Here is a 21799-nt window from a genome sequence, read left to right on the forward strand (position 1 = left end):
AAAATATTGTAATTATTAAAGACTAGACAGAAAAGTCGATAAATAAGAAAATGAATTGATTAGACCAAAAAAGAAGAAGAATTGATTAGAGGTTCTGAGCCACAAAGTTGGAAAAGACTAGAAGCCTGTGTCGTCTTTTTTGGGTGAAAAGCATCTGTTATTTGTTCTAATACAGTATTTTCACTTCTGTTGTTAATAAATCCGAAGTTAAAAAAAAAAGTCCGAAGTTAGTTAAAAATTCATTTTAGAATAAAGATATTTTAGAGGACAAAAAATTACATGAATTACCATCACAAATTGACAATGTAACACAGTTGTCTTAGAGCAAATGGTAGATACTTGAAAATGCAGGAATGTTCTCTAACTTGCAAGAAGTCAAGTTACATCGTAGGCTTATCATCAAACAACGTTCATCTTTTCTTATTAAGCCAAAATCTAAACAAGTCAGCCACTCCTACCTCTCGATGAATGATTGTAGATTCTTAACTCATGACGATCTGCTATCTCAAGTGTGTGCATATTCATGACCAAGGCCAATTAGCATCTCGCCACGCAAAACGACATCCTCCAAAACCACTACTACATCCATCAAAGCTAATGGTTTCACCAGAGTTTGATCCATCTAAACCAACACATCGAAGCTTTTGATCACGTTTAGCTGAGTCCTCTCTGTATGATGGGTTTGAGTATCTAGGGTGTTGGATGAAAGGTACATTCTTCCACCAGAGCTTAAGTGCCTATAAAAAAAATAGCAGTTATGTAATCTAGCCTACAAGTTGATGATCTATATGTAGTTATAAAGATTTTGAGTATATATGATGTAACTTACATGCCAATAGATCCATATAGCAACCTTATGAGGCATCAACCAGAAGAAGACCGCAGGATCAGAAACCCGTGTTTGGTCTATTCTTTTCGCCCTCAAAGTGGCAGAGAAATAGTTACCGTGATGAGGATGCTGTGATTCGATGGAGACAGATAGCTCATCTCCAGGTTCATTTGCTCTAATCTTCCAATTCCCAAGCATATCCTGAAAAGACAGTTAAAAACACTTAATGAATTCCACAAGTTGAACAAGATCAATCAATAGATGATTGTAACATCATCAGAGTAGTAACATACCATGAAAGGACTGACTTGTAATGATTTAGCAACCACGTCAGATTGAGGGTCGAAAACAAATGTCACTCGTTCCCCCCATGGCGTATTTGTAACCTACAAAAAAAAAAAAATCCTCTAATCATCATCAACAGAAACACTAATGAAGAAATAGAGTAGAGAAAAATACGTACCTGTGCAATGCATTTACGTAAGCGTTTACTTGATCCTTCCAAGTTGTAGCAATAATACAAACTCAATGGGTTCTGCTCATATCCAACGCTTGGAGGTATTGTCAATAAAAAACTGCAACCAAAAATAACAGAGATCATCACATAGCCATTAAACTTTCTGAAACTAAAAGATTCGATCTACACTTTTTCGGATCATATACATAACCTTAAACAACACATAATCTTAACTCAGTTCAACATAATCTATTACAGAGATTTGTCGTTTCTGTTAATGCTTTTGTCTCTTCGTTTTAGTTTTGTAAGAAAACATCTACACTTTACGAAATTGAGAATCTCTGGTTTCAACGACGGTGAGAAGAGAAAACTTACATCGGCCCGTTGGTACGAGCAAGAAGGCGAGCTTCGTCGGCGGAGAGATGATCCGGCGGAGTTTCAAGGGATTTATCGAGGTCGAAGAGCGCGTAACGGACGGTGTAACGGAACGAGTGCCGAACGGGACGGAGACGGTCGTGCCAGACGGTGCCTTCGTAGTAGGAGACGCTGGAATCGACGGCGGAGCGTGAAGGTAGGAGACGGTGGATAAGGAGGCGGAAGGGGAGGAGGAGAGAGAGGAAGAGCGTTGTGGTTGAAGTGTAGACGATTGAGCAGAGGAGATAAAGCAGTTCCATAATCAAGAACCTTCTTCAAGCTTCTGTTCTCTTCTCTCTCCCTCTGATCCTTGATGATGATGATAGACCCTTCAAATGCAGATGATTCTTTTATTACACTTTGGTCCTTACGTATTTTTATAATTTATTAAGAACCACTAAGATATATTTACACCCTGGCCAATTATTTAGGCTGTTTGTTTATTTGACAACCTATCAATTAATTCAATGTGTTTATATATAATCTTGAATTCTTGATTGCTGCGTGGACGTTACTGAACCACCTATTATATAATGAGAATTAGGTGATAATCCGCGCCATGCGCGGAGTGAATAGATTAGAAGAAATTATAATTTTTAATCTATAGATATTAGAAATATAAAAATCATAGTCACAATATTACATTTTATATAATAAACGATTGAATGAATTGATTTACCAAATATTTCTTCACATTTGCTTTCCTTTGAGCTAGGAAAGGGTCGAATTGATTTATCAAATCTCTCTTAACACTTGCATGAATTTTATCTTGGTACGAAACAAAACAATATTGTATAACTTTTTAATAATTATATATTGTATTAAAATACATAGTAAATACAATATTCATACATGTGTAAATGTGATATAAAATACACATATTAGGGTAGTATTGCCCATTTGTAATTTTTCTAATAATAAAAAAATGTATGTACAAAAAAAAAAATAAACATACAAAGAAATTGGGTTAAGCTTCAATATATATTTGAACCGCCAGTGAAATAGTGTAATAAGGAGTGGAAATATCAACACCGTTTCAATATATTCTGAATACGTGAAGGAGTGAAAACCAAACTATAAATATATTCACGTTAGACACAAGATACCAAAGAAAAAAAAAAACACTTTCTACTATTTTTTTTGTCTATGTAAGAAAGATGTTAATAACATCTTCTTTACGCACAGAGACAAATCTTTAAAGAAGAGTTTTGTGAATCTACTATTTGCCTCTCACCAACAAAATCAAAACCAACCATTTTCGCAAAAGAAAGCCTAAATTTTATTGCAGAAAATTTAGTTTATGATTAGAATGCAGATTAGAACTGCATACCTTGGTGTTTATATAGTAGAACCATGCCTTACATTTCTTAAGATGAAAAATATCTATTAAAGAATTTGTATATATATATATATATATGTCATTTAATGTGAAAATCAAAATCGCAAATCTAGTCCTAAAATAACTTATACAATTTGCAGATTTTACCATAATGAATTACCTTTATTAAGAATTTGGTGGTCAATTAATATTGTCATTCACTATTCATTGCCATATATTCATTATACAGTAAATGTAATGAAAAACCTCTTATTTTTTTGGAAGTCAAATATATATATCAATATTAACTCAATTAAGTTGCTTACCAAACTGGTTAACATCTTGCAAGTCACATTGCGTGATTAACTCAATTAAATTGTAATACTATTATGTTAAATGACCACATTTAACCACATTGCGTGGTTAATATGCAAAATATATGTTTGGAAACGTTTTTTCAACTATTATAATATAATTATCCTGCATATACTCATATAACTACAATATAATTATTTTGTATATACTATTAAATTATAGTTATATGTTTAAATAATTATTTTCTTTTGTATATAGTACGACCATATTAATTATTTAATTTAATTATTATATATATATATATTTATTATATAAATTTTTTTGTATATAGTACGACCGTATCAACTATATAATATAATTATTATACATATATTTATATAACTATTATATAATTATTATTTTTATATATAGTACGACCATATCAACTATGTAATAAAATTATTTTGTGTATATTTATAAAAGTATATAACTATATAATTTACTTTATATATGTTCGGCTTATGTGGACATTGTAAACACGTTCTATCTAAGTTTAATATACAAAATTAATCATGATAAAGAATCATTGATGCAACTAAAGATTATAAATGTTTAAGAAGGTCGATTTATAACAATGGCAATACTTGTAATTATTCTAGTGAAAAGAGGGCTTTTAGTTAAAATGTGTGAGAAGAGCTCTTGTGATGACACGTAGGAAATGACATTTTAGTTAATAACACATGAAGATAAGGTTAGTTTGTAGTAATGCTCCTCTTTTAATAAGAAAGAGATTTGTACTCCCTACACACAACATCTATCTTATTTGCACTTCATACCTTATTTCACCCTAATTTTCTTTCTCCCATCATTACCATTTTCCCCACATTCTATGGTATCCCACTTTTTTTAGTATATCGAGCTAATTTGCTCTATAATGAGAATTTATATTGCATCTGGATAATTTTATTTCGTAATAAAACCTCTACTTATATCGGGTTTACAGAAAACAATTGATACGGGTCGAGATACAAGGATTTGGAATGAGTCTTGGGTTTCAGACTCAGTGGCTCGATCACCTAAACTTGCTGACCACATTGTTTACAAACTACCTTAACTTCTTATTCAGTTTTTTTTATTAGGAATGACACCAAAGAGTGAAATATATAGTTTTTATGAAAATTCTTCCATTTAAATGATATTCTTTTGATATTAGGACTAAAACCTTCTCGCTTTCTTGTTTCGGATGGATATGTTTAGAATCACATAAAATCAAGAGTTTATTCGGTTAAAACCAGTTATGACCTACCCGATCTACCAAGATGAGTCTTACACATGAAGAAGTTCTAGAACTGAGTATCACGAGCCTTCAGAACCATGTGTGGAAGATAAAGGCCCCGACTAAGATGAAGCATTAATTTCTTGTGGCATGCTCTCTCGGGCTGTGTGGCGATGACATAGAGGCTCACTTATAGATACATGGGCACCGATAGGAGTTGTCCTAGATGTGCTGGCACAGTGAAATCGATTAATCATCTTCTTTTTGAATGCTTCTAATCCTGCTGATTTGGGCTTTATCAGATTATCCGTCCTTTCTGGATACTTTCCGAGTATATCTATATACCGAAATATAAACTTTCTGTTTCAGAAAAGAAAAAAAGGTGGCTCCACTGAGACCACAATTTGATACATTTCCATGGATCGGTTGGTATAATTGGAAGGCGAAGAACAACAAACTCTTTAATGGAAAAGTCGTATCTCCGATTGACACTCTCCAGCACGCGTCTCTTGAGGCAGAATGTTGGAGGAAAGCTAACGAAAACGAGGGAGCAAACGAGGATTATAACAACCCTCCTACTACAGAGGTTGAGACAGTGTTCCGTCGGATACCTCGAATCACAACCTGTCAAATTGATGCATCATGGATCATCGATAATGGCAGTGTTAGTGGTTTTGGGTGGAGTCTTAAGGATCAAATAGGTTTTGAATATTTTGGAATACATGCGTGCAGCAGGAGTCTCTCAGCTTTGAATCCTGAGATAGAAAGTTTACTTTGGGCAGCCTCATGTATGAGAGATATGAGGATAACCTCGATACGGTTCGAGACGGACTGTTCGGACCTAATAGACATGACTAGAAACCCAACATTCACGACAAAGATCAAGGTGTTCTAGAGATTACAGGAGGATTTCGAGAATGGAACATGTATCATATTCCTCGGAATAAGAATGGTCAGGCGGACACGTTAGAAAATGAAGTAAGGACAAAAGGCTATATTATTTCCCATATAGATTAAACTCGATTAGATGGAAGTGTTTTACGAAGAATCGGTTCGTCTGACCACCGTTTTGATGAGCAGTTGATAAAAAAAAAGTTTTTTTTCAGAAAAAAAGAAAAGAATGACGTTAGCTATCTTAAAGAAATAAAGTCAGAAAAGAAAAGCCTCAACCAGCATAAGGTCCAAAGAGAAAAAAAAAAGTCCAACTAGCTTAGCGTAAGCCGTAAGGTCCGAAAAGGAAAAATATTAAATCAGTTTAAGGCCTCAAATTCTGGAAAAAAAAAGACTTAAGGGTAGTGCCAGGTTTCCATGCGAGCAGAGGATGCTTCTTTGCCTATAAGTCAACTCACACACGTCCCTCCTATGCGGACACTAGACGGTATAACCTACCCACGGTAACAGCTCAACGCATCATCATGGAAGAGAGTGCGAAAAACATGTGCAAAAAGAGCACTTACCTATCCACAAGACCTCCCACTTGGTCAAGCAATTAGACACTGACATCTCTCTATACACATGATTATAACGTAATGAAAACTATGTTATCACTGGGCCGATACATTTGAGGCCCATCCCCGTCACCCAAAATCAATGAAACTGGGTTGGTCCGGGTTGTTAAGCGAACCCGTCCTAGCTAACTCCTCTACAAGCTTGTTCATGGAGCGATATATACTCCACAATGTAGATACCAACACGTGTCACTATTAACCTAAATATAACACGTGTCATAACTATATTGGTTTTAAGCAAAATAAGGGGCCCACGGGAGATGAGAAGTGGTGCATGGCGAAGAAAACAATGTACAACAAACATGTGGATTTGATCGCAACACACAAAAAAAAATTATTTATTTTTACAGAAGAAATCGATTTCACAGCTTTTCTCACCAGTCCTTCGATTTCTCCGCTTCGTCACTCTCTCTGAGAAAAAAAAAATGGCTGCGAGAATCCATGGAGGAGCTGGAGCTGGAGCTGCTACGGCCTTGTCGACGTTTAATCCAAAGAAACTCGTTGCTCCTTCCCGCACCAATCTCCCAGGTCTCGATTTCGAATTTGAAATATGTATTCTCATTTGCGAGATCTTTGGAGTTTAGATTTTTTTTGGTTGTTTGATGCAACAGCAGCGAGGAGCAGCAAGAGATGCATTGTGGCTGGTGGTGGATCTGATGCGAGTAAGAGCCTCAGTGTTCGTCACTCTCAGAAATTGATTGCGAGTGCTGCTGTTGCGGTATGTATGCTTCTTTGTCTATTGATTAATTGTTCGTATGGTTCCTTCTTTTGAATCTTGTAGTGATTCATTACGCTTTGTTTTGTAGACGAAGGCGGAGACATCTGCCACCACTGGCACTGGGTATGTTTTTGTTTATGCTTTGCAAATTAGATCTATCATATATTTTGTTCTTAGACAAATGAAATGCCTTTGTTTGCATGTCAATGGGATTCAAATTTAGCTAAAAAGTAGGTAGCTTTTTCACTCCCGTGCTATTGGTTTTGTGCAATAGATTGTGAGAGTTAAATCTCCAGAGACCGCTTGTTTTTAAATAGATAATTGTTAGTGACTGACTGCAAAAGCTTAATGTGTTGCACTACTTTCCTTTTAAAGTAATATTTCTCATTGATCTCTCTGTTTGTGGTTATCATGCTAGAAGATGATTATGTTGATTGAAGATCCTTACATCAAACCATTTAGTTATACTTCCCATGGACACATGCTAATGTGTCATGAATCCTATGAAAATTTTAGCTCTGCTGTATTGGAATATCAAGTGAACAAGTTTTGAAGAAAACAATTCGGATGACTTTTTGCTTATACTGCAATTCATTAGGCTTGTGTTTCAGATACTATTTATTTTGCTATCTAATTATTCAGCAGTTATGTGCTCTTTTATGCTACCCTTACTGTTTAAGCCATTGCTTTCACCTATGCGTTTCTCTTTAACATCTATTGTCACAATTAACAATCTCCTGCTCTTTCTCTGAATTTCAATATTTAGAGTATAACAAAATTTTATGGCTCATATTCTAACCATGTAATGTTGATGCCTTTTCGGTCACAACACATCAGAGTATAACAAAATTTTAAATTTTATCAACTTGCAGACATGAGCTACTGCTTTTCGAGGCTCTTCAGGAAGGTCTGGAAGAAGAGATGGACAGAGATCCACATGTATGTGTTATGGGTGAAGACGTTGGCCATTACGGTGGCTCCTACAAAGTAACCAAAGGCCTTGCTGATAAATTCGGCGACCTCAGGGTTCTCGACACTCCTATTTGTGAAAACGCATTCACCGGTATGGGCATTGGAGCCGCCATGACTGGTCTAAGACCCGTCATCGAAGGTATGAACATGGGTTTCCTCCTCCTCGCCTTCAACCAGATCTCCAACAACTGTGGAATGCTTCACTACACATCTGGTGGTCAGTTCACAATCCCGGTTGTCATCCGTGGTCCCGGTGGAGTGGGACGCCAGCTCGGCGCTGAGCATTCGCAGCGGCTAGAATCTTACTTCCAGTCCATTCCTGGGATCCAGATGGTTGCTTGCTCGACTCCTTACAACGCCAAAGGGCTGATGAAAGCCGCGATCAGAAGCGAGAACCCTGTGATTCTGTTTGAGCATGTTCTGCTTTACAATCTCAAGGAGAAGATCCCGGACGAGGAGTACATATGTAACCTTGAAGAAGCTGAGATGGTCAGACCTGGAGAGCACATCACCATCCTCACTTACTCGCGGATGAGGTACCATGTGATGCAGGCAGCTAAAACTCTGGTGAACAAAGGGTATGACCCTGAGGTTATCGACATCAGGTCGCTGAAACCGTTTGATCTTTACACGATTGGGAACTCGGTTAAGAAAACGCACCGAGTTTTGATCGTGGAGGAGTGTATGAGAACCGGTGGGATTGGGGCTAGTCTTACTGCTGCCATTAATGAGAACTTTCATGACTATTTAGATGCTCCGGTGATGTGTTTGTCTTCTCAGGACGTTCCTACACCGTACGCTGGTACACTGGAGGAGTGGACCGTTGTTCAACCGGCTCAGATCGTGACGGCCGTTGAGCAGCTTTGCCAGTGAAATTCATAGTTTTATCCGGTGAGCCATTATTTACCATTTACCTTCTCTTGAGCTTAATTAGTTCGTAAGAATTTGTCTAAGTTGTTTGGGTTTTGTTAACGTTTGTTGCCCCTTTTGTTGTGTGTTTGGAATATGGCTTTGAAACTCATAATGTTTCCTTTGTTAATCTATCTCACACATTTTTATTTTTATCCTTTGAATTTTCATTACCTTTTGCTATGAACACACACTACGCATTCTGTTACAAATGTTCTTTTCTTTACACTTACGTTAATAAACACATACAACTCATTCATTTTTGAATCCAAACAAAGACTTTATTACAGTATAAGTACCCACATTTAAACCAAGACCTTCTAGTACTAAACTACCAATAGCCAATTTACAAAAATGAGCACAAAAAGAAAAGGAAAAGATAAACATCGATTTGAGGTTTTCTTATTACCACTTGGATGATTTACACTTTGCAGCTCTTCCTGTATCGTTCAAGTAAGAACCAAAAGAGTTGATGACTTGTTCGTATGTTGGCCTTTTGTAATCAACTGCTTGCTCTATCACTTCTTCCGGTTTCGCCCATTTCCACCCTGAAAACTCTGAATCTGCTTCATTGTTCGCTAGATTGATCTCTCTTTCGTCCTCATCGTTCATCAGTCTCACTAGAAACCTGTGTGGATTCATTAGCGTTCAGAAACACTGAGCCATTCATTCTCCCTTCTTTGTAAACACCTTGGCCATAACTAGATGGTATTGAAGACTCACCATTTCTGCGCCTGACCATACCATTCACCGCCCCACAGACGGTTAACCTTTGCTTTTACTGCCGGTGGGAAATCATATGTCAACCAATTTGGAACCTGACATTGAAGAACACATCAAGAATCATATGGTAAATGCTCTGATTCATAAACATATGTATTCTCTTTAGTAAAATGAGTAGAGAGACCTCAGCGATGATTGCAGCTGAAACTACCCCAGTTTCTTCTTGTAACTCTCTCATGGCTGCTGACTTTGGATCCTCTCCATCCTCAATGCCACCCTGTAACATTCCCGGTTTAGTTAACTTGTATCATTGAAGGTTTCAAGATCATTGTTAATACAAAGAGAAAACAGTTTGAAACTGGTGTAAAGTTGATATAGAAACATCTTCTCGAGATTTATTCAGCAATTTTTCTTGAGTGGTGTTGAACAATGAACATCAGTAATATGCGTAAACACACCTGTGGCATCTGCCATGCTCCAGGAACATTCAATCTTGAAGCCACAAATACCTGTGAATCAGTAATCATTGGTCATAAGAGCAACTCCATTTAAGAGTTCTTAGAAATTACCTTACCAATAAAAAGATAAAAAGATTGAAAAAGCAAGAGAGTATGAGATGGAGTTCTCAAAAAGAACTTTGGAGGAAACCAATTTTGACAATCGTCATTCATTAATCATTAAGTGCTTGCTTTTATTTTTTTCTAATTATAGTTTAATTACATAATTAATTTATAATATAATATTCATAATTTTTCGTTTGAGAACTCTTGTGATGAAGTTGCTCTAATAAACTCAGTACCTACTATTTACTAGTGGTAAAACAGTATTTCAACTAGAGAGCTGAATTAGATGGTTGAAATGTTACCAGATTATCAGAATTGATTAGACAAACACCAACATTGGGACGATAACCAGGAGGTAGATTCTCCATTTCTGCTGAAAGCAAACATTACCACTTAAACCGTTATTTAGCATTAAATTATATGATATTATGCACCAATTTCATCAGCTTTTATAATAGTTGATGACTTGGTTCTACTGTTTTACTTTTTAGTCTTTTCTTTTCTAGTGTTTTGCATGATCTTTGCAACTCCACACTTTTAATCGATTTTCAAATCCATACTATAAAAAAATATAGAATATTTTAATCAGAGCAAGTCAATTTTCAGGAATAGAACACTTCTGAACACATAGAACAAATCTAAAACGTACAGATCTGGAAAACAAAAAAAAAAAGAGATAATCAAGCATCGAACGAAGGACTGACCTCGGTTTCTTTTTTCTTTTTTTTGGAGCTTTGACTTCTAAAGCAGGAGAAAAGTGTTAACCCAAGGAAGCTACAACGAAGAGCATGTGTTTTTGTTTGTGCTTTTTCTTTCAAACAAAAGCATACGTATATCTTTTTTTTGGTCTAAATGTTAAAATTTATAACCATTTTCTGAGTTTTACAATGTTGTGAAAAAAACACAACTTATTACAACAAACAGCAAGGAGAGAATAAAAGAGAGAGAGGGCTGACAAGAAGCATTCTAGAGAGATTGGATTGGATTAACTATAAGGGAAAACGAAGCAGAAGTACAATTCGAGGAGGGAGGGTGAAGCTGCAGTCCTAGACGGAAGAGAGGCTGCAGTCCGAGACGGAAGAGAGAGCAATCTATCCCGCATACTACGATCCACAACTTTGAAGAACGCCTCTTGAGTCATAGAAACATCTCTGAAGATACGGGCATTTCGTTCGCGCCAAAGGTTGTAGATAATAACTTGATTCAAAAGCTTCAGCACCGCTACAGCTCGAGACGCATGGGGCCCTTGCAGCTGTCGGCATAGATCAGTCACCGCCGCTACAGAGGTAGGCGGAGCCGCCAAGTACCTGCCACAAAATCGATTCCAAATGACAGTAGCATAGGAACACTCAAAGAACAGATGGGAATGAGATTCCACAGCATTAGGACAAAGAACACAATCTGGTGGAAGAGTTATGCCCCAAGCAATCAACCTATCCCTAGTAGGAAGTCTTTTAAGAACAGCAGTCCAAACAATGAAGGAACAGCGGGGGATCTCTTCTTTGAACCAAACCACCGGGTGCCACTGAACCAGCGGGTTAGGAATGCGTAGCCTCTCCCACGTAACAGAAGAGGAGAAAGAAGTACCAAAACCACCTGATCTGTTTCTCCACAAGAACACATCGCTACCATTTGCTTGACATGGGACAGGCATGGTAGATAATATAACATGAAGAGTCTCGGCATATTCAGATCGCGCAGGGGGTAGGTTCCAGTGTCCATCACGAACAGCTTGCGACACAGTTGCATTTAGAGGGATCCTAAGAGATGCAGGCCCTGAGCTCCCGAATAATAGGTATAAAGGACCTAGCTCCGTCCAGTAATCATACCAAAACAAAGCTGTTTGTCCATCCCTGACAGTGCAGCGGAGATAGAGCTGAAGGTCTTGCCTCAAGGCTAGCATGCTTCGAACAGTCTTTGAGAACCTTGGCGACTCATTAATACACCAAATACTCCTACCCGCAAATCTGTTGCTCTTCAGCCACGGCACCCAAAGAGATCCAGAAGCAGAGAAGAAAAGCCAGATACGTTTCAATCTGAAAACCATCTCAAAATCCTCCAATTTCCTAATTCCCAAACCTCCCTCTGTTTTTGGTTGACAAATATCTGCCCAAGAAACTCTTGCACCCACAGCCGAGGAAGTGCTATTCTTCCATAGAAAACCAGAACAGAGGGAATCTACTTTTGTATAAAACCATTTTGGGAGCACAAAGACAGAGCTCCAGAAGTTCACCATGCCGTAGATAACCGAAGTGATCATCTGAACTTTACCAGCGAAGGAAAGGAACTTAACCGTCCAAGAGTGGAGCTTAGCAGTAATACGATCAAGAAACGGTTGCAGAGTGGCTGCTGAAATCCTTTTGGGGCTTAGCGGCAAACCTAAATATCTTGTTGGAAAGACCCCACGCTTGAAACCCGAAAGATCACTTAGAACAGAAGCTTGAATATCAGAGAACCCTCCATAGAAGATCTCTGTTTTCGACTCATTCGTTTCAAGTCCGGACCAGTCCTTAAATTGACGCATGACTTCCTTGATTCCTGACGTTGAAGCCCTTGTACCATTTGAGAAAACCAAGAGATCATCCGCAAACAGCAAGTGTGTGAGCTTTGGGTCCGAGCACAGCGGGTGTAGACCAAAAACCCCATCAGCCTCAGCCTTGTTCAGTAGAAGAGACAGGACCTCCATCAACATAATGAACAGATAGGGAGAAATGGAGTCACCCTGCCTTAAACCCTTCTTACCCTGAAAGAAACCTGCAAGCTCACCATTAATCGCAACGGAGAACCTGGCTGAGGAGATACACTCAGTGATCCAAGAGATAAAAATGGGCGGAAACTGCTGCGCTTGAAGAACTTTAATAACAAAGTCCCAGCAGACAGTGTCAAATGCTTTTCGGATGTCAATTTTTAACATTGCACTCTTGAGGCAGGATGATTTATTATAGTCCTTGATGAGCTCCGTCGCAAGTAGAACATTCTCTCCCAAGCTCCGACCTTTCAAGAAGGCCGCTTGATTCGGACTAACACACTTTGTGAGGATTGGCTTGAGACGGTTTGCAATAATTTTGGAGATGAGCTTGTACACAATGTTGCAACAGCTGATGGGTCTGTAGTCACCAAGAGAGCAGGCTTGAGGCTTTTTTGGAATTAAAGCTATCGCTGTAGTGTTCATATCCTTGAGAAGGCGACCATTCCTAAAAAATTCTCGAACCGCTTTGATGATGTCCTCTCCCACTGTCTCCCAAGATGCGCGAATAAACTCAACTGAGTAGCCATCCGGGCCCGGACTCTTATTCAGCGGCATAGAGAACAGAGTTGCTTTAATTTCGGCTGAGGTTACCTCACGTTTCAAGTAGTTCTGTTGAAGATCAGAGCAACGGAAGGGGAGAAGATTACTCAGGTCTTCCGTCGTGGCCGCAGAGAAAGGTAGGTCTGTAGAACCAAGAATCCCTTGGAAATAATCGGCAGCGTGAGCTTTTATATCCTCAATCCCGTAGAGCAGATTTTCATTGCCATCCTTGAGAAAGTGTATATGATTTCTGGAAGCATGATGAGAGACCATTCTGTGATAAAAAGGGGTGTTGCGATCGCCTAGATTAGCCCATCTGACTCTCGACCTCTGCTTATAATACTTCTCCTCTGCGTTAAGTAGAATGTTTAGTTTATCGCGCTCAGAGTGTTCTTCACGGGCTGTAGATGCATCAGGCAAAGTAAGCAAACGTCTTTGGAGCTCATCCACCCTCTCCCGTTGAGCCTTAACTCTTTGCGAGATGCCACTAAAATGTCGCTTGTTGAGACTCCTCAAAGGTCTCTTCAACAGCTTCAGGGAACGAACCAGCTTGTATTGATCTGTACCCGTAATCTGGCCAAAGTTCCACGCCTCTGTAACTGTTTCAGCATACTCTGGATGATCTATTACGTGATGGAAAAATTTAAACGGTTTAATAACCTGTCGCCTTATAGCTGGCATCCGAAAGAGGCAAGGAGCATGATCAGATTGTGAAGGATCTAAAAAGTCCGCAAAGGAGTCAGGAAAGGAAGAGGACCAAGCCTGGTTGATGAAAGCGTGGTCTATCCTTGTCGATATAGGATTATCATCTTGGCAGTTCCTCCAAGTAAAAGGTAAACCTTTGGCTTGAGCTTCAAATAACTGAGCATCCTGCAGTCCAAGATTTGCTTCCTCCATTCCAGACTCATCTGTGCGCGCTGAGAGGTGGTTTGAATGATGAGAAGACCGCAGCATCTGATTGAAGTCTCCAAGTACTGACCAAGGGTGCTCTGAGACCGGGGATGAGGCATGTAAGTCCTGCAGATTAATCCAGAGACTCCTCCGATCCTCCACCAGATTAAACCCATATACGAACGTGACCGTGAGGGTTATGTTTTCAGACAAGATCGTAACCCCACAAGTAACTGATTGAGCAGAGGCATTATAGATAAGCATCGTGACCCTCGGATCCCAAACAACAACAATACGACCAGCGTCGTTATGTTCATAATTCCCATAGTATTTCCAATCCCTCGGAATAGCACTCAAAACTCTCTCTTTATTATTCTCCAAAATATGAGTTTCCAAAAAAGCTCCAAAAAAAGGCCTATGGATATTAATCCAATCTTTGGTCATGGTGTGGCGTCTATCACTATTCAGTCCACGAACATTCCACGCAAAAAAACACATAAATAATGATTTAGAGGTGTTTTGTGGCCCTGCGGCCACGCCTCCTGTTTCTGACCAGGATAAAAGGGTTTTTCCGATCTTCCTCTGAATCGAAGCTTTCTTCTTGCTTAGTACCCGGACCAGCTATTGTCTGAGCAGTATCCTCACCGTCAATATCTGTAGCTGGAACATAAGCCTTGTTGACAGGCACAGAAGTGTCTGAGGCTAGAGGGTCAGTATTTCCTAAGTTTGCTTGAGAACCATTTTCTGCGACCGTCTGAATAGGGACCGAGACAGATGCCATAGATGCCATAGCTGGATCAGCAGTGTCAGACATAGTAAGGACCAACTCATCATCATTGGTCACTGGACTAGTACGGATAGCTGTCTCTGTAGAATTGTTAACCAGCGACGCTGAGGAATGGTCTGAGGATGTAGCGCCACCTGCAGGCTCTCCTAAAACTTCCTGACCAATTTCACCCTCTTCTAACCCCACTTCATCACCACCAAGAAGGGCCGACGTGGGAGTAGTAGTTTCACCCGCAGGTTCTGAATTTGCGAGTTTGACTTCAGCAGTAAGACCGTTGTCTTCATCAGCTGCAACTTGAACCACTGGTACATATTTAAGGACCACCTTCTTCATCATCTTATCTTTGGAACGAACAGGTCGAGGTTTGGATCCGTTTGGAACGGTTTTCCTAGCACTCTCCTGTCCGAAGGAGCCTTCAGAGATACCAAATGTGCACTTATCAGTGGTGTGGCCAAATCTCCTACAAGCATCACACTTTACAGGCAACCAAGGATATGAAACATCAATTTGAACCTCCCTGCCATTTGAGAATCCTGAGATTATCTTGTAAGGAAGCGGAGCAGTAAGATTGACCCTAACATACAGCTTTGCGACTTCAAAGTTTTCCTTGCGTTCAGTTTCAGGAGCAAGGGAGTCTGGTTTACCAACAGCTGTAGCAAGACGACTCAAACTCTCATTGTTGAACAAAAGATACGGAACATTGCGCAACTCTACAGGAACAATTGCAGTTGTTAATGGAGGTTCGTCAGGGGAGTACTCAGGAGACCAAGGAGCCACAAACATAGGAAGGCCTCCTATATTCCAACAGGTCCGAGATAGTAGAACCTCACGAGTCTTTGGATTATTGACTCGAAGGAGATAAATGCCTTGCCCAATATTGTGGACGAAGATCCGTGGACCGGTTTTTGCCCATACTGCATTAACCACTCCAATAATCTTTCCCATCGACGGGTAATCACCATGGAAGCGAGCATAGACGAAGTTCTTAAACTCTAATTTAGCGGCGTCAATATTTTCGTCTGGGATGAGGACGAAAGGCACTCCAGAGACATGCTCCGTCGGAGTTCCTAACTCCTGCAACTGAGCAGAGCTTTTAAGCATAGCAGCATAGTTTCTCTCCGGGGAGATGACATCCTCCGAGGCTTTGGAGCCCTGAGGAGTAGATCCAGAACCAGGGGAGGTGTAGGAAGCCTCCAATAATGGCGGAAAAACAGACGGCGAAGTAGAAGGAGGGACCTCCTTCGACAACAAAGCGGAGCCAGAGACTCCAGAGCTACAGGGAATAGCAGATCTAGGGGTCGCAGGCAAAGCAATCTGGAGAGAATTTGTCACAGGACTCGAAGGCCCAGATGCAGCAACGCCGAGATCGGCGAGGGAGATTGACTTGTTCTTTTTAATTGCCATAGCACCACGCTTCCTGGCAGGACGCGCTAGACGGAAGACCTTGAAAGGCAGAGCGAGGAGCGGACGAGGTTTCTTTTTCTTAGCAAGCATCGCGACATGGGAGAGGGAAACAGGGGAACAGAAGGGGAGAGGCGAAGAGTTCTCGCCGGAGAGCGTGGTGCCCACCGACGGCGGAGGAGAGGATGAGAAACAATCCCCCAAAAGATCGCACTTTTTAGAGAGAGAAAGTAGCCGTTTTTTAGTATTTGCATACGTATATCTTTGTACATTTATATAGATAACTAGGTGTTTTGTCCGTGAGGCGTGTTTAAACATTTTCATAAATTTTTGAAAAATTATTTGTATACTTTACTAGTTATATTGTTTTTTTCAAAAAGAATTATTGCGATCAATTTAGTATCATCTATGCATTGTCTACTCTCGAATATATAAATATATATTTCTGAACAATTAAATATTAAAATATTTTAGTGGTATAATTTAAACTTGGATCTTTAGTCAAAAAGCAAAACTTGTTTCCAATTTATGAAAAAAAATTTTTTTTTTTGAAAGAGCAAATATTTAAGGATGGTTATATTTTAAGAACATTAACTTGTTATTTCTGAACAATTAAATATTAAAATATTTTAGTGGTCTAATTTAAACTCGGGTCTCTAGTCAAAAAAAAAACTTGATTCCAATTTATGTAAAAAATATTATTTTTTTGAATGAGCAAAGATTTAAGGATGGTTATTGGTAAATAAATGTTTGAGAACTTTAATTTTTTTTTTGAGATTCTACTGCTATAATAGTTTAAGGGTTTTTGAAATATTACTAATTAATTGTTATTGATTCGAAGATTTTTAAATTTCATCAAAATTCTTAATTTATTTATGATAATAATTTTTCATTCTATTTTAACAAAATTTAACGTTATTAAAATATAATTTACCTTTTTTATTTATAAGATACAATTTTCAAAATATTTTGACAATTAAAATAATGGATGTAAGATTTAAAATCCGCTATGTAATTTGGTATTTGAATATCACAACAACAAATTACATAGCGGTAAGAGTTTAGGTTTTTTTAACTTTAAGTTTTGAGATTATTTTTTAGTGTTTAGGGTTGGTAGAGTTTTAGGGTTAGATGGGATTTATGGTTAGGTTTAGGTAGGGTTTTAGGGTTAGGTTTAGGAAGGGTTTAGGGTTAACAGGGTTTAAGGTTAGGTAGGGTTTTAAGAAGGGTTTAGGGTTAACAGGGTTTAGTGTTAGGTAGGGTTAGGTAGGGTTAGGCAGGGTTAGGCAGGGCTTAGGGTTAGGAAGGGTTTAGGATTAAAAAGGGTTTAGGATTAAGTAGGGTTTAGGGTTAAACATGGTTTAGGGTAGGTAGGGTTAGGTAGAGTTTAGGGTTAGGTTTAGGTAGGGTTAGGCTTAGGAAGGGTTTAGGGTTAGCAGGGTTTAGGGTTAGGTAGGGTTTAGGGTTAGAAAGTGTTTAGGATTAGGTAGGGTTTTTAGGGTTAGGCAGGGTTTAGGGTTAAGTAGGGTTTAGGGTTAAATAGGGTTTAGGGTAAGGTAGAGTTTAGGGTTAGGTAGAGTTTAGGGTTAAGTAGGGTTTAGGGTTGGTAAGGATTAGGGTTAGGTAGGGTTTAGGGTTGGTAGGGATTAGGGTTAGATAGGGTTTAGGATTAGTAAGGTTTAGGGATAGGTAGGGTTTAGGGTTAGGTAGGGTTTAGGGTTAGGTAGGGTTTAGAATTAGGTAGGGTTAGTAGGGTTTAGGGTTAGGTAGGGTTTAGGGTTAGTAGGATTTAGGGTTAGGTTGGGTTTAGGGCTAGAAAGGGTTTAGGGTTAGAAAAGTTTTAAGGATAGGTAGGGTTTAGGGTTATGTAGGGTTAGGGTTAGGTAGGGTTTAGAATTAGGCAGGATTTAGGGTTAGAAAGGGTTTAGGGTTAGGTAGGGTTTAGAATTAGGTAGGGTTTAGGGTTAGCAGGATTTAGGGTTAGAAAGGGTCTAGGGTTAGGTAGGGTTTAGGGTTACGCAGGGTTTAGGGTTAGGCAGGGTTTAAGGTTAGGTCATGTTTAGGGTTAGAAGGGGTTTAAGGTTTAGAATTAGGCAGGGTTTAGGGTTAGAAAGGGTTTAGGGTTAGCAGGGTTTAGGGTTAGAAAGGGTTTAGTGTTAGGTAGGGTTTAGGGTTACGCATGATTTAGGGTTAGATCAGGTTTAGGGTTAAGCAGGGTTTAGGGTTAGGTTTAGAGTTAGAAGGGGTTTAAGGTTAGGTAGGGTTTAGGGTTAGTAGGGTTTAGAGTAGGCAGGGTTTAGGGTTAGGTAGGGTTTAGGGTTAGATAGGGTTTAGAAATAGGTAGGGTTTAGGGTTAGTAGGGTTTAAGGTTAGGTAGGGTTTAGAGTTAGATAGGGTTTATGGCTAGAAAGGGTTTAGGGTTAGGTAGGGTTTAGGGTTAGATAGGTTTAGAATTAGGTAGAGTTTAGGGTTAGTAGGATTTAGGGTTAGTAGGGTTTAAGGTTAGTAGGGTTTAAAGTTTGGTTTAGAATAATGTTTAGGATTATAGGGTTTAGGGTTTGTTTGTTTTTATGTTTATGCATTTAGTATTGAGTTTTTCAGTTAAAATTTATATTAATATTATTGATTCATAATTTTTCTTAAAATGTTAAATATTTTAATGTGATTTTTAATGTTCTTAAAACAAAGTATATATTTTTTATTAAGTTCTTTGCGACAATAAGTTGAATATATCTTAGATCATAAATCATTAATATTTTCAGTCTTATACATTTTGTTATTCAAGTTATTGTCACTTTTATTTTCTTTTATACATTTCTCTTAATATTTATGTATGAATCAATAATATTTTTTAAAAAGGATTTTTCATTAACTAATGTATTTATTGAATTAAATATATTATAGTTTTCGTGCACTTGATTAATTTTTTTTGGCGTTGGTGGTATTTGAAGTGGCTGAGAAAGTGAATGGATATTTACTTTCATAAAGTTTTTGGTGTATGTTTAAAATTAAAAATTTGTAAAAGTTTTTAAATCATATGAATATAATATTCAACACACTTATTTACTTAAAATTCTGAAGTAGGTAATTGCAAATTTGCTAAACTCATAGATTCGTTGCTACTTTATAAATTATCACACGATGAGGTACATATGGTAAAGATTGTTTTGATGATAATATAACGTTTATATCGTAATGTGTGTTTTTTTTGTTTTATCTATTATATATTAAGAAATAATTAACACATTCAATAATATTAAAGAGTAAAAAACCTGTCAATTGTTCATAGTGTAAGCCCAAAGTTAAACTCAAGTCCACCAAAATAAATAAAACCCACAGACATGTGTCGGCCTGTCAGATATATATATATAGATTCATTACTAAAAAAAATCTTAAAATAACCCAATATTATATTTTTAATTATATAATTAAAAAATTATTTGATTAATATTTAATTATATAATTTATGTTTTTAATGTTTTACTAAAATATTTTTTCAGATAACAATACAATATATATATATAGAAATTATCCTTTTTAATTATAATTTTTAGATTTTGGATAATTCAATATTCTATTTTTTATTATATAATTAATAATTTTATTTAATTAATATTTAGTTATAGAATTTATGTTTTCAACTTTTTACTTAAATATTTTTTTCAGATAACAATACAATATATACATAAGTTATCTCTTTTTTAAATTATATTTTCAGATTTTGGATAATTTTTACTATTCTTAATATTAATCAATTATCTAATCAAAATCAATTAAAAATTCGTTTTTATTTTTTAATTTATTTATACATTTTATTCATTAAGGGTTAAACGATATTAACCACTCTAACTTTCAACGTGAGAGCTCTATTGCGAAAATCTACTTCGCAAATAATAATTTTTAATTATATAATTAAAAAAAATGTTTGATTGATATTTAATTATATAATTTATGTTTTTAACGTTTTACTAAAATACTTTTTCAGATAACAATACAATATATATATAGAAATTATATTTTTTAATTATATTTTTAGATTTTGGATAATTTAATATTCTATTTTTAATTATATAATTAATAATTTTATTTAATTAATATTTAGTTATAGAATTTTTTTTTTAACTTTTTACTTAAAGACTTTTTCAGATAACAATACAATATATAGATAAGTTATCTCTTTTTTAAATTATATTTTTAGATTTTGGATAATTCTTATTATTCTTAATATTAATCAATTATCTAATAAAAATCAATTAAAATTTCATTTTTATTTTTTGATTTATTTATACATTTTATTTATTAAGGGTATAAACGATATTAACCACTCTAACTTTCAACGTGAAAGCTCTATTGCGAAAATTTACTTTGCAAATAATAGTATAGATTGGATTCGTTCTTAAACGATAGCGTTTTAATGCACCAGCTTCTTCCTTTTCTGTGTTCTGACTATTGAGCCAGGCCCACCGACGACTTATGTTAACATAAATTCAGTTGCCATGTGTATTATACTATTATGTAAAGACAACAAAATAAACCGTATTTTTGTTTTGGTCTGATAAATTGATAAACGTTTAATTACTATTTTGTTGTCAACGTTTCTCTCACTACAAAAAAAGTTGCTATTCATAGCACATTGTTATAGCACGTTTTACTGAACTGCTGTCGTTGATGAGTGAATTTTTTTTTTAGTATAGGTTAGCATTATATAAATGCTATGATAGAGTTTTGCTAAGCGGGAAGCTAAAATTAGCTTTTCCACGAAACACTTAGTAAAAATTAGCTAATATTTTCTGTTTTCCCTCTCTCTAATCGGGGTTCCCTCTCTTCTCTCTCATTTTCCCCCTTTCTCGACAAAACTCTAAGAGAAATCAATCTGGATTCTCCATCTCCTTCTCTCTCGTTCTCTCTCTATTTCCATCTCTGTGTCGATTCTCCATCTCCGGTTCTCCATCTCCGCCTCGATTCTCCATCTCCGCCTTGATTCTCCATCTCCTCCTCGATTCTCCATCTCCTCCTCGATTCTCCATCACTCTCCTTCATCGCCGCTTCTCCCAGCTCCGATTCAACTCCTGTTCTACATCTCATAGGTATAGGAAGTCACAATTTCGATATCTCTGTCAGTGTTAATCTGAAATCGAAGTTTTATTTTTTTTGATATCTCTTAGCTTCATCGCCGCTTTCTCTGTCAATTGATATGTTGGTTGCTTTGATTTCCTGTTTTATTCCAGTTATCTTTTTATTTGGTTGGTATCGTTTCATGCTCTGAATATTTTTGCTATATCATTACATCCTCTGACTCTTATGTGTTATGTTATAAGTTCGTTTTGTTACAAAAGGTTTCAACTTAGGTTCGAACACAGCATTATGGACAAAGCTTGGGTACATCTAAACAGGTAATGAGCTTAAGCGTGTATCTCATGTTTCATTTGGTGATTACTGACTTAACTTGT

At 37.2% G+C, this 21799-nt stretch overlaps 4 protein-coding genes across 8 annotated transcripts; 2 read left to right on the top strand and 2 right to left on the bottom strand.

The window, feature by feature from the left end:
- Positions 1 to 227: 227 nt before the first annotated feature.
- Positions 228 to 2144, bottom strand: LOC106361597. The gene is made up of 5 exons (XM_013801371.3): positions 1662 to 2144; positions 1293 to 1404; positions 1123 to 1215; positions 830 to 1030; positions 228 to 737 (listed from the first exon to the last, which is right to left on the bottom strand). Exons 1-5 carry the CDS (start codon positions 1958 to 1960, stop codon positions 522 to 524), a joined length of 921 nt encoding a protein of 306 aa, XP_013656825.2. The 5' UTR covers positions 1961 to 2144; the 3' UTR covers positions 228 to 521.
- A 2644-nt stretch (positions 2145 to 4788) lies between these two features.
- LOC125576959 lies at positions 4789 to 5483 on the top strand. The gene is made up of 2 exons (XM_048737517.1): positions 4789 to 4827; positions 5031 to 5483. The coding sequence occupies exons 1-2, from the start codon at positions 4789 to 4791 to the stop codon at positions 5481 to 5483; spliced, it is 492 nt and encodes a 163-aa protein (XP_048593474.1).
- A 904-nt stretch (positions 5484 to 6387) lies between these two features.
- On the top strand, positions 6388 to 8850 carry LOC106361600 (pyruvate dehydrogenase E1 component subunit beta-2, chloroplastic-like). 3 transcript variants are annotated; one of them, XM_048737918.1, is made up of 4 exons: positions 6388 to 6624; positions 6708 to 6814; positions 6903 to 6937; positions 7687 to 8850. In XM_048737918.1, exons 1-4 carry the CDS (start codon positions 6522 to 6524, stop codon positions 8657 to 8659), a joined length of 1218 nt encoding a protein of 405 aa, XP_048593875.1. In that variant the 5' UTR covers positions 6388 to 6521; the 3' UTR covers positions 8660 to 8850. The 3 variants fall into 3 exon arrangements, with proteins under 3 accessions (XP_048593875.1, XP_048593876.1, XP_048593874.1); XM_048737919.1 differs by having other exon boundaries at positions 6404 to 6624; positions 6711 to 6814; XM_048737917.1 differs by having other exon boundaries at positions 6441 to 6624; positions 6705 to 6814.
- Positions 8725 to 11910, bottom strand: LOC106360006 (nudix hydrolase 25-like). Of its 3 annotated transcripts, none has more exons than XM_013799616.3 (6): positions 10686 to 10804; positions 10284 to 10351; positions 9877 to 9927; positions 9603 to 9695; positions 9419 to 9513; positions 8725 to 9323 (listed from the first exon to the last, which is right to left on the bottom strand). In XM_013799616.3, exons 2-6 carry the CDS (start codon positions 10347 to 10349, stop codon positions 9101 to 9103), a joined length of 528 nt encoding a protein of 175 aa, XP_013655070.1. In that variant the 5' UTR covers positions 10350 to 10351; positions 10686 to 10804; the 3' UTR covers positions 8725 to 9100. The 3 variants fall into 3 exon arrangements, 2 of the variants coding, with proteins under 2 accessions (XP_013655070.1, XP_013655071.1); XM_013799617.3 differs by having other exon boundaries at positions 10284 to 10354; positions 10686 to 10803; XR_007315434.1 differs by lacking the exons at positions 8725 to 9323; positions 10284 to 10351 and having other exon boundaries at positions 9423 to 9513; positions 10686 to 11910.
- Positions 11911 to 21799: the final 9889 nt, after the last annotated feature.

The sequence above is a fragment of the Brassica napus genome, chromosome A8 (genome assembly GCF_020379485.1).
Source record: "Brassica napus cultivar Da-Ae chromosome A8, Da-Ae, whole genome shotgun sequence".
NCBI lineage: Eukaryota > Viridiplantae > Streptophyta > Magnoliopsida > Brassicales > Brassicaceae > Brassica > Brassica napus.